Source organism: Balaenoptera borealis, assembly GCF_965194805.1.
Source record: "Balaenoptera borealis genome assembly, chromosome: 9".
In the NCBI taxonomy this organism is placed as follows: domain Eukaryota; kingdom Metazoa; phylum Chordata; class Mammalia; order Artiodactyla; family Balaenopteridae; genus Balaenoptera; species Balaenoptera borealis.
Window position 1 is genome coordinate 108,981,623 of NC_138873.1, and position 14,925 is coordinate 108,996,547.

The 14,925-nt window shown below is 39.2% G+C and overlaps 1 protein-coding gene across 1 annotated transcript in view; it reads left to right on the top strand.

Moving 5' to 3' along the window:
* The window catches only part of SDHAF4 (succinate dehydrogenase complex assembly factor 4), a 32,797-nt gene extending 19,621 nt beyond the window's left edge, over positions 1–13,176 (top strand). Inside the window, exon 3 of the mRNA XM_082405133.1 lies at positions 12,746–13,176. Coding sequence (XP_082261259.1) covers positions 12,746–12,855 — 110 coding nt within the window. The 3' untranslated portion in view covers positions 12,856–13,176. The remainder of the gene's footprint in view (positions 1–12,745) is intronic.
* Positions 13,177–14,925: the final 1,749 nt, after the last annotated feature.

A 14,925-nucleotide genomic window follows, 5' to 3' on the forward strand; every position in this document is an offset into this window, starting at 1 on the left:
TAACCAGATCAACCAGCCAAGGTGATGGAGGCTTTTAAAAAGTTGCCATGAATCTAGAGGTAAAATTTTTCTTCAAAGATTTTAGCTAAGCATAAAAATCTGAGAGGAAATATTTCCTTAAAATGTCTCACACAAAAGCAGCAGTCTCAGAAATAAACACTCACATATATGCTTAATTGATTTTTGACATGGTTGCCAATACCATTCAATGGGGAAAAGGACAGTCTTTTCAATAAGTGGTGCCGAGAAAACTGGATATCCACATGTAAAAGAATGAAATTGGACCCCTTACCTTACACTATATTCGAAAACTAACTCTAAATATGTCAAAGACCTAAACTTAAGAGGGAAGACTATAAAACTCTTAGAAGAAAATTTGGCAGACTCTTCATGTCCCTGGATTTGACAATGATTTCATGCATATGACACCAAAAATACAAGCAACAAATATAAAAATAGATAAATAAGACATCAACAAAATTAAGAAATTTTGTTCATCTGAGAACATTATCAAGAAAGTCAGAAAAATAACCTACAGAATGGGGGAAGATATTTGTAAATCATATATTTGAAAAGAATTAATATCCAGAATACATAAAGAACTCCTACAATTCAACAACAACGAAAACAACCCAATTCAAAAATGGGCAAAGGACTCAGACATTTCTTCACAGAAGATATACAAACGACCAACAGGCATTTGAAAAGATGCTCAATGTCACTAATCATTAAGGAAATACAAATCAAAACCATGGTGACACACCACTTCACACCAACTCAAATGTCTGTAATTAAAGAAAAACTGGAAAATAACAAGTGATGGTGACAACATGGAGGAATTGGAACCACACGTGTTTCTGGAGGGAATGTAAAATGATGCAACTGCTATGGAAAACAGTTTGGCAATTTCCCAAAGAGTAAAATATAGAACTACCATGTGACCTAGCAATTCTACTTCTAGGTATAAATCCAAAATAATTGAAATCAGAGACTTGAACAGATATCTGCACAGCCATGCTTTATTCACAGTAACCAAAAGATAGAAACAACTTAGATGTCCACTGATGGATGAATGGATAAACAAAGTGTGATATGTACACACAGTGAAGTACTATTCAGTCATAAAAAGGAATGGCATTTTGATATATGCTACAACATGGATGGACCTTGAAATATTATGCTTAGTGAAATAAGACAGTCACAGAAGGAGAAACATTATATGATTCCACCTATATCAGGTACCCAGAGTAGGCAAATTCATAGAGATAGAAGGTAGATTAGAGGTCATCAAGGTCTAGAGGGAAGGGGAAAGGGAAAGTTTTTATTTAATGGGTACAGAGTTTACACTTGAGATGATGAAAAAGTTTGGGGTATAGTGTAATGGTTACACAGCATTGTGACTATTTAATGCCATTGAATTGTACACTTATAAATGGTTAAAATGATAAATATTATATATATTTAATACAAAGAAAAAGGAAAGCATATTTCAAAAGGTAATCATCTATCTGACACAAGGCTAGGCCATCCATCTTAATTTTCAACTTACTGAAGTTTTTGTTGAAGATACATTACCAAATCCAGCAGATGCTTTGCAATCCTCATTTTATCTGAGCTATCCACAGGCTTTGACAGTATTAACTACTGCTTCTGGAAATCTTCTGTTTTGGTTTCGGTTATGCTTTCTTCAGTTTCTCATCCTATTTCTTCAGTCATTTCTTTCTGGGCTCTTTTTTAAGCTCCTCTGCATCTGCCCAACTCTCAAATGTATGTATATGCCAAGCCTTTGTCCTGAGCCCCCTAAGCATTCCTAGGAGAGCTCATATCTTCCTGAGATTATCTGAAATATCACGTATGTGTTGATGATTTACACATTTATACCTCTAGTCAGACCTCTCTCCTGAGCTGCTCCTATCTACAACTGCAACATCTTTGTTTGCATATTCCAGGTACATCTCAAATTATTACGTCTAAAACTAAACTCATCCTTTTCTCATTGTTCCCTCCCACCAGCCCTACCCCAATCCTCTTCCTTCTGAATTCCCAGTCTACCCCACCTACCAAGTCATCCAAACCTGAAATCTGGGGATAATCCTTCACTCCTGCCTCTTCCTGTTTCCTGGATCCAATCACTAACCAAGTCTTGTTGGTTCTACCTTCTTATCTCTCAAATTCATCTCCTTTTATCCATCCTATTAATAAAGCCTAAATTCAAGCTGTCTCTAGTTCTGTTGGTCTCCTAACAAGTCTGTAATTCTTTTGTTGTCTTCCTTCTAATGTAGTCTCCCTGACTCTACTACATACTTCATTCTAAGAAAAAAATTATAGGTTACCTTTGCAGAGAGTAGTTTTTGTTACTAAGATGATATGCTTGTTTGCAGCTAAGCACCCTGTTTGATGCAAAGATGAGTAAGGAAAGGAAAATGGAATGCCTGCATAACTATGAACAGGACATTGTGTGGTAAATGATGTGAGAGATACACAGAAAGAGGTTAGAGAGAGGTAGACAAAAGAGAGAACATTTGAGTTGGGGTTTAAAGGATCAATGAAATTGTAATGAGTAGATAAGGAGTTGTGGGGAGATGTTTCCAAAAAAGAGAGAAAGAAATGATCAGAAAGAAAGAGGCTGGGAACTTGACACATGCAAGACTTAGCCAGTGTGTAAAGTGTGTATAGTGGATTAATGGAAAATAAGGCCAGAAAAGTAGATTCATTTCAAATCTGAGAGGGCCTGAAGTATATGGGCTTTTTGCAGTGTACAGTGAGGAAAACACTGAAAGTTCTCAGATGGAGATTGTTTAATGGGCTTTCTTAAAGTATAATCTGCATGTAATAAAATTTACCCATTTTTAAATTCACCCATTTTAAGTGAACAGTTCAGTGAGTTTTAACAAATGAGTACAGTCATGTAACCAACACAAAGTATAACACAGTTCTATCTCTCAAAGACTTCCCATGCCTCTTTTTAAAAATTAATTATTTATTTATGCATTCATTCATTCATTCATTCTTGGCTGCGTTGGGTCTGCATTGCTGTGTGCGGGCTTTCTCTAGTTGCAGCGAGCAAGGGCTACTCTTCGTTGCAGTGCGCGGGCTTCTCATTGCGGTGGCTTCTCTTCTTGAGGAGCATGGGCTCTAGGCGTGCAGCCTCAGTAGTTGTGGCACGTGGGCTCAGTAGTTGTGGCTCATGGGCTCTAGAGCGCAGGCTCAGTAGTTGTGGTACACGGGCTTAGTTGCTCTGTGGCATGTGGGATCTTCCCGGACCAGGGCTTGAACCCGTGTCCCCAGCATTGGCAGGCGGATTCTTAACCACTGTGCCACCAGGGAAGCCCATGCCTCTTTATATTTAGTCTCATTTTCACATCCCCATGGCAACCATTGATCTCTTCTCTGTCACTATAGTTTTGCCTTTTTTTAGGATTTTAACTGAATTAAATCATACAGTACCTAGTCATTTGTGTCTGGCTTCTTTCCCTTAATAGGGTATGGAGGTGGGATTCTGTTTTAGAAATATTAATTCAGCATTCTGTGCGGGTTAGGCTGGAGCCATGAGAGTCAGAAAACAGAGATGAATTAGAAATATTGCATTTGTCTAGAATGAGACTCAGCATGATTCAGGGTTGAAGTAGTGGGAATAAAAAGTTTTAGAAAACGACAGGATATAATGAGGGTGAAGATTAGGTTAAACACACATGAGAAAGAGGACGATGGAGGGATGGATAGGAGGTTGTGGTCAGAAAGAAGAGAGCTCAAGAGTGTGGGATTTGGAGAAGGAACATATGCAAGAAATAATAAAACCCAAATGGATGGCAGAAATGGAGATAAAGATTGCTAGGAAAGAGGATTGAGGACATATGTGGCCCCAGTATGTGATGTTCTTAATGTGGATGTTGATATTAAGGACAATGGGAAGAGAAATGAAACTACCTGCCCAAGACGATAGAAGAGTCTTTGAGTTTCTTACGAGACTGGAGAAAAGCACTGGAGAGTTGAAGTTTGGAATTCAGAAGAGGAAGGGCTGTAGAGGTGCGTTGGCAGAACAAGAGGCTGGGAGCAGCAGTGAGCAGCAGGGACATCTTGACCCTCTCCTTCTTCCCTCCTGCTGCGGGTTGAATTGTGCCCCTAAAATCCGTATGTTGAAGCCTTAACCCCCAGTGTGATGGTATTTGGCGTTGAAGGCCTTTGGGAGATAATTAGGTTTAAGTGAGGTCATGAGGGTGGGGCCCCATAATGGAATTAGTACTCTTATAAGAAGGGACAGCAGAGGCCTTGCTGTCTTTTTCTCCCTGCCACGTGAGGACACAATGAGAAGGGACCATCTGCGAGCCAGGAAGAGTCCTCACCAGAGCCCAACCGTGCTGGCACCCTGATCTCAGACTCCCAGCCTCCAGAACTGTAAGAAAATTAATTTCTGTTGTTTAAACCACCCAGTTTCTGGTATTTTGTTATGGTAGCCCAAGCTGACTGAGACACCAGTGAGCCCCAGAGATATGGGAGAAGAAAAGCTTCCGCTAGAGAGGCTTTCAGAGGAAGTCAAAGCAAGGAGTCCTTTAGAAACAGAATAATAATGAGGGTGGGGACAGTTTATTCACAGTGGAGATAGAATTTTGAAATGAATAAATGTTTGAAATTTTTCAAGGTAAATTCCGTGTCTGCTTTCTTTTGCCGACATGATTTTGGTGATGTTCGTTTAGTTTTCTAAAGAGACGCAGTTTGGAGAGATTGATCAAGATGGTGGAGTAAGAGGATGTGGAGCTCACCTCCCCCCACGAACACATTAAAATACATCTACATATGGAACAATTTCACTGGAAACTAGCAGAAAGACCCTGGTACAACCAAGACTGTAAAAAAATATCCGCACATAATTGGGTAGGAAGGGAAGAAAAGTGATCAGGTCAGGACCTGTGCCCCTGGGAGGGGACTCAGAAGAAAAGGGAGAATACATGGCGGAGACCCACCATGGGCAGTGAGTGCTGAGAACCACAGATTGGGTGCCCTAGTCCTGGCGTCCTCCACAGGGGAGACGAGCCCCCTTGGCTGGTTGGAGGGCAACTGGGACTACCAGGAGGGCAGAGGGACACCTGGACTCCGCTCGTGAGGAGGGTGCACGCAGGCTTGGCCCAAAGGCAGTGCAGAGAGAGGTCTGCTCCGGCAGCTGCCAAGTCCTGCGGCTGCCTCATCATGCACCCCAGCCCCAAGCCAAGCCAACTCTCTGGTCCCACTCATTCCATTCTGGGGCAGCCACTACCAGGAAGAAGACTCAGCCGTGGGATGCAGAGGTGACCCAGTCCCAGGGTGGAGCCTGGGAGGGGTAGCGGCAGCCATTGTCGGCACTTATTCAAGTGGCACAGCAGAAGCAGCCCAGACCTCTGACGGCAGCCGGCCTGCCACAGCTCACTCCTGGTACATGCTGAGAGTCCACACGGGCCCCCGCAGCTCTGCAGTGTGGCTCCACAGCCAGATGGAGGTGACGGGCTGGGGGCAGTGATCAGCTGAGTGGGTCAAAGTGGACTTGTACCGAGGCTGCACCTGAGTGGAGCATGGGAAACAAATAATGTGCACCTGAACAGGCAGTGAATCAGAGACAGCTCAGACCTCTGTCTGAGGCTGACATGAGCGGAGAGCCCACATAGGCCCCACTCACTTCAGCACTTCCTGCTCTGGGGCAAGGAGAGAGGAAAAGACCCACTTAAAGGGAACAGAGCAGGCTCATGCCTGACCCTCAGGGCTTCTGCTCCAGCAACCTGGGATCAGACCCCACCCCTGATAGGGCAGTGACAGCCACCTAGCAGAGGGGAAGTCCTGCCCCACACCTGCCTCCAGCTCTAGCCCCTCCACCAGCAGGCCCACCTCCTACCAAGGAGATAGCTGTCAGCACACACTGAGGAAAGACATGATTTGCGTCCATGTCAAATTCAGTTCTCCCACAAAAGGCATTGGGCACACGCAGTCTGTATAGGGACACTCCTACATAAGAACACTCCTTCAAGGTAACTTTCACCTAAATTCACAGAGGCAGGAAAAGTTAAGCAAAATGAAAAGGCAGAGGAACTTCTCTCAATTGAAAGAGCGATAGAAAACCCCTGAAAAAACTACTAATGAAACAGTTGACTAGATAAAGAATTCAAAGCATTGGTTATAAGAATGTTAACTGAATTAGGGGAAAAAATACGTCTACACAGCAATGTTTTTAACAAGGAACTAGAAAATATAAAAAAGACCCAATCAGAAATAAAGAATTCAATAGTTGAAGTAAAAAACACACTAGAAGGAATGAATAGCTGGCTAAGTGACACAGAAGAACGCATAAGTGATCTGGAAGATAGAATAATGCACATCGCCCCATCAGAACAGCAAAAAGAAAGGCAGTTTTTAAAAATGAAAACAGTCTAAGCGATCTCTGGGATAACATATAAGGGGCCCAGAAGAGAGAGAGAAGGGAATTGAAAATGTATTTGAGGAAATTGTGACTGAAAACTTCCACAGTCTGAAGAAAGGAACAGATATCGAGGTACAGGAAGAGGGTCCAAACAAGATGAACCCAAACAGATGCACACCAAGACATATCATAATTAAAATGGCAAAAGTTAGAATTCTGAAGGCAGCAAGAGAAAAACGAAGTGTCATACACAAGGGAATCCCTATAAGTCTGTCATCTGATTTCTCTGCAGAAACTTTACAGGCCAGAAGGGAGCAGCATGATATATTCAAAGTCCCAAAAGGGAAAACCTGCAACCTAGGGTACTCTACTCAGCAAGATTATCATTAAAATAGAAGGAGTGATAAAGGGCGTCTCAGATAAGCAAAAGCTAAGAGTTCATCCATACTAAACTTACCCTAAAAGAAATGTTGAAGGGACTTCTCTGAGTGGAAAAGAAGTAAGCTGTAGGAAAGGGGAAATCCTGATAGGAAAGGCAAATATATAGTAAGGACTGAGGATCAACCACTTAAATAAGCCAGTACAAAGATTAAAAACAAAAAATTGTAAAAGCATTTGGTTAACTGTTGCCTGCAGTGACCTGGGACATAGACCCCACATACCTAATGATCTTGTAGCTGTAAGGGAAGGGCTGGAAAACAGAACCTTAATAATATCTGTTGGTTGTTACTATTTGGCAAGGAATTAAAAAGAAAGAGATGAACTTAAAAAAAATCGTAGAAGCAACTGTAACTACAATAAACAGTTAAGAGATAAACATGAAGATCTAAAATATGACATCAAAAACAATGTAGGGGAGGGGCGTAAAAAACGTAGATCTTTTCAAATGCATCTGAACTTAAACGACTATCAGTTCAAAACAAGTAGATATAGTTATACGTCAACATATATGAATCCCATGGTAATCACAAATCAAAACTACAGTAGATAAAACTAAAAAGAATACAAGCATACTACTAAAGAAAATCATCAAACCACAAGAGAAGAAACGAAAAGAAGAAATGAACAAAGAACTAGAAAAACAACCAGGAAACATATAATAAAATGGCATTAAGTACATACCTATCAATAATTACTTTAAATGTCAAAGGACTAAATATTCGAATCAAAAGACATAGGGTGATGAGGCCCTTCTATTTGCTGCCTACAGGAGACTCACTTCAGAGCTAAAGACACAGACAAAGTGAGGGGATGGAAAAAGTTATTTCATGCAAACAGAAATGACAAGAAAGTGGGGGTAGCATTACTCATATCAGATAAAGTAGACTTTAAACAAAGACTATAACAGAAGACAGAGAAGGGCATTATATAATGATAAAGGGATCAATACAAGAAGAGGATGTTATCATTAACATAAATACTTGATACAGGAGCACCTAAATATATAAAGCAAATACTAACAGACAAAAAGGGAGAAATTCACAATAATAGTAGGGCACTTTAACACCACACTTACATTAATGGGCAAATCATCCAGACAGAAAATCAATAAGGCAACACTGGTTTTAAATGACACAATAGACCTCTTGGACTTTACAGATATGTACAGAACATTACATCCAAAAACAGCAGAATATACATTATATTCAAGTGCACATGGAACATTCTTCAAGATAGATCACATGCTAGGCTGTAAAACAAGTCTCAAAAAATGTGAGAAGATAGAAATTATATCAAGCATTTTTTCTGACCGTGGCAGTATGAAACTAGAAATCAATTACAGAAAGAAAAATGGGAAAAGGACAAATACTTAGAGACTAAAACAACATGCTACTAAAAAACTAATGGGTGAATGAAGAAATCAAAGAGGAAATCAGAAAATACCTCAAGACCAAAGAAAATGGAAATGCAACACTCCAAAATCTATGGGGTGCAGCAAAAGTAGTTCTAAGAAGCAAGTTTATAGCAGTACAGGCCTTTCTCAAGAAAGAAAAATTAACAACCTAACCTGCCACTTAAAAGGATTAGAAAAAGAAGAACAAAGCCCAAAGTCAGCAATAGGAAGGAAATAAAGATCAGAGGGGAAATAAAATAGAAATCAACAAAACAATAGGAAAGATCAATGAAACCAAGAGCTGGTTTTTTGAAAAGATGAACAAAATTGGTAAACATTTAGCAAGGATAACCAAGAAGAAAAGAGAGAAGACCCAAATAAAATAAGAAATGAAAGAGGAGAAGTAACAACAAAAACCACAGAGATACAAAAAATCATAAGAGAACACTACTAACAGTTATATGTCAATGAATTGGACAACCTAGAAGAAATGGATAAATTTCTGGAAACATACAACCTGTCAAGACTGAATCAAGAAGAAGTAGACAACTTGAACAGACTGATCACTAGTAGTAAAATTGAATCTGTAATTTAAAAACTCCCAGCAAACAAAAGTCCAGGACCAGACAGCTTCAAAGGAGAATTCTACCAAACATATAAAGAGCTAATACCTAACCTTCTCAAACTATTCCAAAAAATTGAAGAGGACGGAACAATCTCAAACTCATTTTACAAGGCCACCAATAATTACCCTGATACCAAAACCACACAAATATACTACAAAAAAAGAAAATTACAGGTCAATATCGTTGATGAATATAGATTCTAAAATCCTCAACAGAATATTAGCAAACTGAATCCAAAAATATATTAAAAGGATTATATACGATGATCAATTTGGATTTATTCCAGGGACACAAAGATTGTTCAGTATTTGCAAATCAATTAATGTGATACACCACATTAACAAAAGGAAGGATAAAAACCAAGTGATCATCTCAATAGATGCAGAAAAACCATCTGACAAAATTCATTATCTGTTCATTATAAAACTCTCACCGAAGTGGGTATAGAGGGAACATATCTCAACATAATAAAGGCTATTTATGACAAATCCACAGCTAACATCATATTCAACAGTAAAAGTTGAAAGCCTTTCTTCTAACTCAGGAACAAGACAGGGATGCCCACTCTTTGCCCCTTCTATTTAATATAGTATTGGAAGTTCTAGCCACAGCAATCAGACAAGGAAGATAAATAGGTATGCAAATGTGAAGGGAAGAAGTAGAACTGTCACTATTTGCAGATCCATGATACTATATATAGAAAACCCTAACGTCTCCACCAAAAAACTATTAGCGTTAATAAATGAATTCTGTAAAATTGCAGAATAGAAGATTAATATACAGAAATGTTTCCTTTACATACACTAATAATGAACTATCAGAAAGATAAAGTAAAAAAAACAATCCCCATTAAAATCACACCAAAAAGAATACAATAGGGCTTCCCTGGTGGCGCAGTGGTTGAGAATCTGCCTGCCAATTCAGGGGACACGGGTTCGAGCCCTGGTCTGGAAAGATCCCACATGCCACGGAGCAACTGGGCCCGTGAGCCACAATTACTGAGCCTGCGCGTCTGGAGCCTGTGCTCCGCAACAAGAGAGGCCGCGATGGTGAGAGGCCCACGCACCGCGAAGAAGAGTGGTCCCCACTTGCCGCAACTAGAGAAAGCCCTCGCACAGAAACGAAGACTCAACACAGTCATAAATAAATAAATAAATTAAAAAAAAAAAGAACGTGAATTTCTTAAAAAAAAAAAAAAAAAGAATACAATACCTACAATACCTAGGAATAAAGTTAAAGGTGAAAGACCTATACTCTGAAAACTATGAAACAATGATGAAGGAAATTGAAGATGATAAAAGAAATGGAAGGATATCCTGTGCTCTTGGATTGGAAGAATTAATATTGTTAAAATGGCCATACTAAAAGCAATGTACAGACTAAATGCAATCCCTATCAAAATACTCATGACATTTTTCACAGAACTAGAACAAATAATCCTAACATTCATACAGAACCACAAAAGGCCCCAAATTGCCAAAACAATCTGGAGGAAAAAGAACAAATCTGGAGGTGTCAAGCGCCCAGACTTCAGACTATACTACAAAGCGACAGTAATCAAAACAGCATGGTACCAGCACAGAAACATACACATGGATTAATGGAACAGAATAGAGATCCCAGAAATAAACCCATGAACCTTTGGTCAGTTAATCTACAACAAAGGAGGTAAGAATATACAATGGAAGAAGACAATCTCTTCAATAAGCTGTGCTGGGAAAACTGGACAGCTACATGTAAAAGAATGAGAGCAGAACATTTCCTCACACCATATACAAAAATAAACTCAATGGACTAGATATCTAAATGTAAGACCTGAAGCCATAAAACTCATAGAAGAGAACATAGGCAGAACACTCTTTGACATAAATTGTAGCAATATTTTTTTTGATCTGTCTCCTAAGGCAAAAGAAATAAACAGATGGGACCTAATTAAACTTAAAAACTTTTGCACAGCTAAGGAACCGTGGACAGAATGAAAAGACAACCTGTGAATGAGAGAAAATATTTGCAAACGATATGGCCAACACAGGGTTAATATCCAAAATATATAAACAGCTCATACAACTCAATATAAAAAAACAATCCAATCAAAAAATGGGCAGAAGACCTGAATAGACATTTTTCCAAAGAAGACATACAGATGGCCAACAGGCACATGAAAAAATGGTCAACATCACTAATTATTAGAGAATTTCAAATCAGAACTACAATGGGGTACCACCTCAGACTGGTCAGAATAGCCATCATCAAAAAGTCAATAAATAATAAATGCTAGAGAGGGTGTGGAGAAAAGGGAACCCTCCTACACTGTTGGTGGGAGTGTAAATTGGTGCATCCAATATGGAAAACATTATGGAAGTTCCTCAGAAAACTGAAAATAGAACTACCATGTGACCCAGCAATTCCACTACTATGTACATATCCAAAGAAAATGAAAACACTAATTTGAAGAGATACGTGCGCCCCAGCGTTCATAGCAGCATTATTTACAATAGCCAAGATATGGAAGCAACTTAAGTGACCAACAGATGAATGGATAAAGAAGATACACACAAACACACACAAAATGGAATATTACTCAGCCATTAAAAAGAATGAAATCTGCCATTTGCAACAATGTGGATGGACCTCGAGAATATTATGCTTAGTGAAAAAATCAGAGAAAGACAAATACTCTATCACTTACATGTGGAACCTAAAAAATAAAACAAACAGTGTATATAGCAAAACAGTAACAGACTCACAGTATAGAAAACTAACTAGTGGTTTCCAATGGGGAGAGGGAAGGGGGGGCCAAGATAGGGGTATGGGATTAAGAGATACAAACTACTGTGTATAAATTGGATAGGCAACAGTGATATATAGCACAGGGAATTATTGCCTTTATCTTGTAATAACTTTTACTGGAGTATAATCTGTAAAAATAACTGAATCACTATGCTGTACACCTGAAACTAATACAATATTGTAAATCACCTATACTTCAAAGAAAATGAATGAGTGATTAGACATTGTTTAAGAATTGGAATTCTTTCTAATAGCTGGTTCCTCTCCTGATCTTCCTGTGTACAGATCAGTACAGTGTATGTGCTAAGAGCAAAACTGCAGCCAGAATGTGTGAATTCAAACTCAGTTTCATCACTTAGTCTCGTCTTCCTCACCTATAAAATGGAAACAATAATTGTTCCTATCCCAAAGGATTATTATGAGGGTTAAATGAATTAATATGTATAAAGTCCTCAGAATTGGACCTGACTCAAAACGGATATTCCTATTATGAACATACACTGTTAACAATAATAACAGCTGTTATGCCCATAAATGGCAGTTTCAGGGAACCAGTTGATGAAGCCAAAACCGTATGATGAGGAAAATTAATACTCATAGCTAAAATTAATTGAGCATTCTTATGTACCTGGCACTGTGCTAGACCTTTTACATGCATTTTTTAATTTCTCAAGATAGTAAGGCAGGTATGATTGTTGTCCCCACTTTGCTGTTAAGAAAAATAAGGCATTGAATCAAAGTAATCTTCAAAGTAATCTTGTTTCAAAACCTTCCAAACCCTGTGGGTTTGTACTCTGTATTCTCTGCACGCCTTTCCTTCTGTTCTAACCCAGCCACTCCTCAGATGAGGGCCTGAGAGTCCTCTGAGAATTCTGTCACTAATGCCAGAAATAAAGTAGATTGGATATGAAGATTGGATGCTAAGGTGATTTCTCAAACTGGGGGGAGGAACTGCTCTCTGGGGAGAGTTTGTTTAAGGACTGCATAGTAGTAGCCTCTTCAGTAGCATGCATCCTGTTAACTGTCAGCTCTGCAACCTCATCTGCAGAATTGACCATAATGCTTTTCCCATCTCCATTGACTGCTTTTTTTTACATCTCTGTCTTTCTTCAGAATTTCCAGATGATGTTAATCCTGTTACCAAAGAAAGAGGTGGACCCAGAGGCCCAGAACCTACCCGATATGGAGATTGGGAACGAAAAGGACGCTGTATTGATTTTTAAACCACATATTCGTTAACTTCAGTATCTTTTTCTGATTGTGTACATCTGAATTAACTTATTTTTGATTATTTTCTTTCTGTATATCCTTTAAGTCATCTAATTTCTATAATGTGTTTAAAAATATATATGATAGCTTTGGAAGAAAATATGCTTCTATAAATCAGGAAAGAGGAAATATTAGCACATTAATTTTAATTTAAATGTATTGGGGTATTTAAGTGATGATTAGAGCTGCAAACTTTTATTTATCATGTTTCAGTTTAAGTTAATCAGTTGCTTATAAGATACAAATGTAAATAAAACAACTTTTTTTTTTAATGATTTTATTGCCATGTGCTAGGTAATAGTGACTTTTTAAATGTGAGTTAAGTAATGCATTATAGTTTGGTAAGGCCTCAGTAACAGCAGAAAATCTTTAACTCTGGAGCCAGATTACTTGGGTTCAAATCCCAGCTCCACTATTTACTAGCTTATGTGACCTTGGGTAAGTTATTTAACTTCTCTGTGCTTCAGTATCCTTATGTGTAAATTGGAAATAATACTAGTTCCACCTCATAGGACAGTTGAGAAGATTAAATGAGTGAATACATGTAAACCCCCTGGAGCAGTGCATACTAGAAGAGCTGAAAGGAGTTGCCTCTGGAGGCGAGTTGGGTGGACAGGCACTGCGGTTTCACATTAGATGCTCTCGTTCTTAAAATAAATGAATATATTAGGTACTATTTTAAGGATTTGTACAAGTTCACTGGGGAAATTTAGAAAATAGTGTAAAGAAGAAAACAAAAATTGTGTATAAAACCTCTACACCTGGGCTTCCCTGGTGGCGCTGTGGTTGAGAATCTGCCTGCCAATGCAGGGGACGCGGGTTCGAGCCCTGGTCTGGGAAGATCCCACATGCCGCGGAGCAACTGGGCCCGTGAGCCACAACTACTGAGCCTGTGCGTCTGGAGCCTGTGCCCCGCAACGGGAGGGGCCGCGACAGTGAGAGGCCCGCGCACCGCGATGAAGAGCGGCCCCCGCTTGCCGCAACTGGAGAAAGCCCTCGCACGAAACAAAGACCCAACACAGCCAAATAAATAAATAAATAAAGTAGCTATAAGATCCAGCTCTTCCCTTTAAAAAAAAAACAAAAAACCTCTACACCTGCTTACCCTTTGATGTATTGTCCTTCAATCTAAGTAAATATACATGTTTTTTTATATCTGTTATCCTAACAATTTCATAGTGAAAATGATGTTTCACTACTTGAATCTTCACTTTCTTAATCACAAGTGATGTTAAACACTCTTCTCTATGTTTATCAGCCTTCTGTGTCTTCTGTTAATTGCTTTTTCTTATCTTTTGCTCATTTTCTGTTGGATATTGGTCTTTTGTTATCAATTTGTATGAGACTTCTGCTTTTCACTTGTGCTTATTTATGTTGAAACTTTTCTTATTTTTGTGGCATCAAATTTTTTAATCTTTGTATAACTTGGTCTCTGTGACCTTAATGTACTCATATCCCTTCACACGTTCCTTGGTGGTTCCTGTTCATGATGAAGTCTTAAGTTCTGTGTCCTTCCTGTTCTGCCCCTTTACATCTGTTCAGGCCCCTCCTTCCCAGTCAAGCCCCACTACTCACAGCCTCTTAGACAGGCTTTTCATCGCCTCCATGTGTTGGTGGATAAACATGCCTTCTGCCTGAAATGCCCTCTTCTTTACTGTCTGCCTAGAAAACACCTATCAAGCTATACCTCACTTCCTTGACTATCTTTTCTGTGTCATTTCCACATTCAACTATTACAGACGTACTAACTTGTTTTAGAATTAATTTCCAATTCTGCGTCCTCCATTAGTCTGTGGGCTCCCCTATCTGTCTTATATTCCTGATTTACTTCATTCAGTTTTGTACCCCCAATTGCAGCATGGTGCTGGGCATTTAATAAACACTCAACAAACGTAGGCTCAGTTTTGAATCATCCAGCAGAACTCCACAATGGCCCCCGAGATTCCCTCTCCCTGGTGTGCATGTGAATATGATGAGATAGTCATTCCCTTGATTAGGTTACATTATATGGCAACGATGATGGA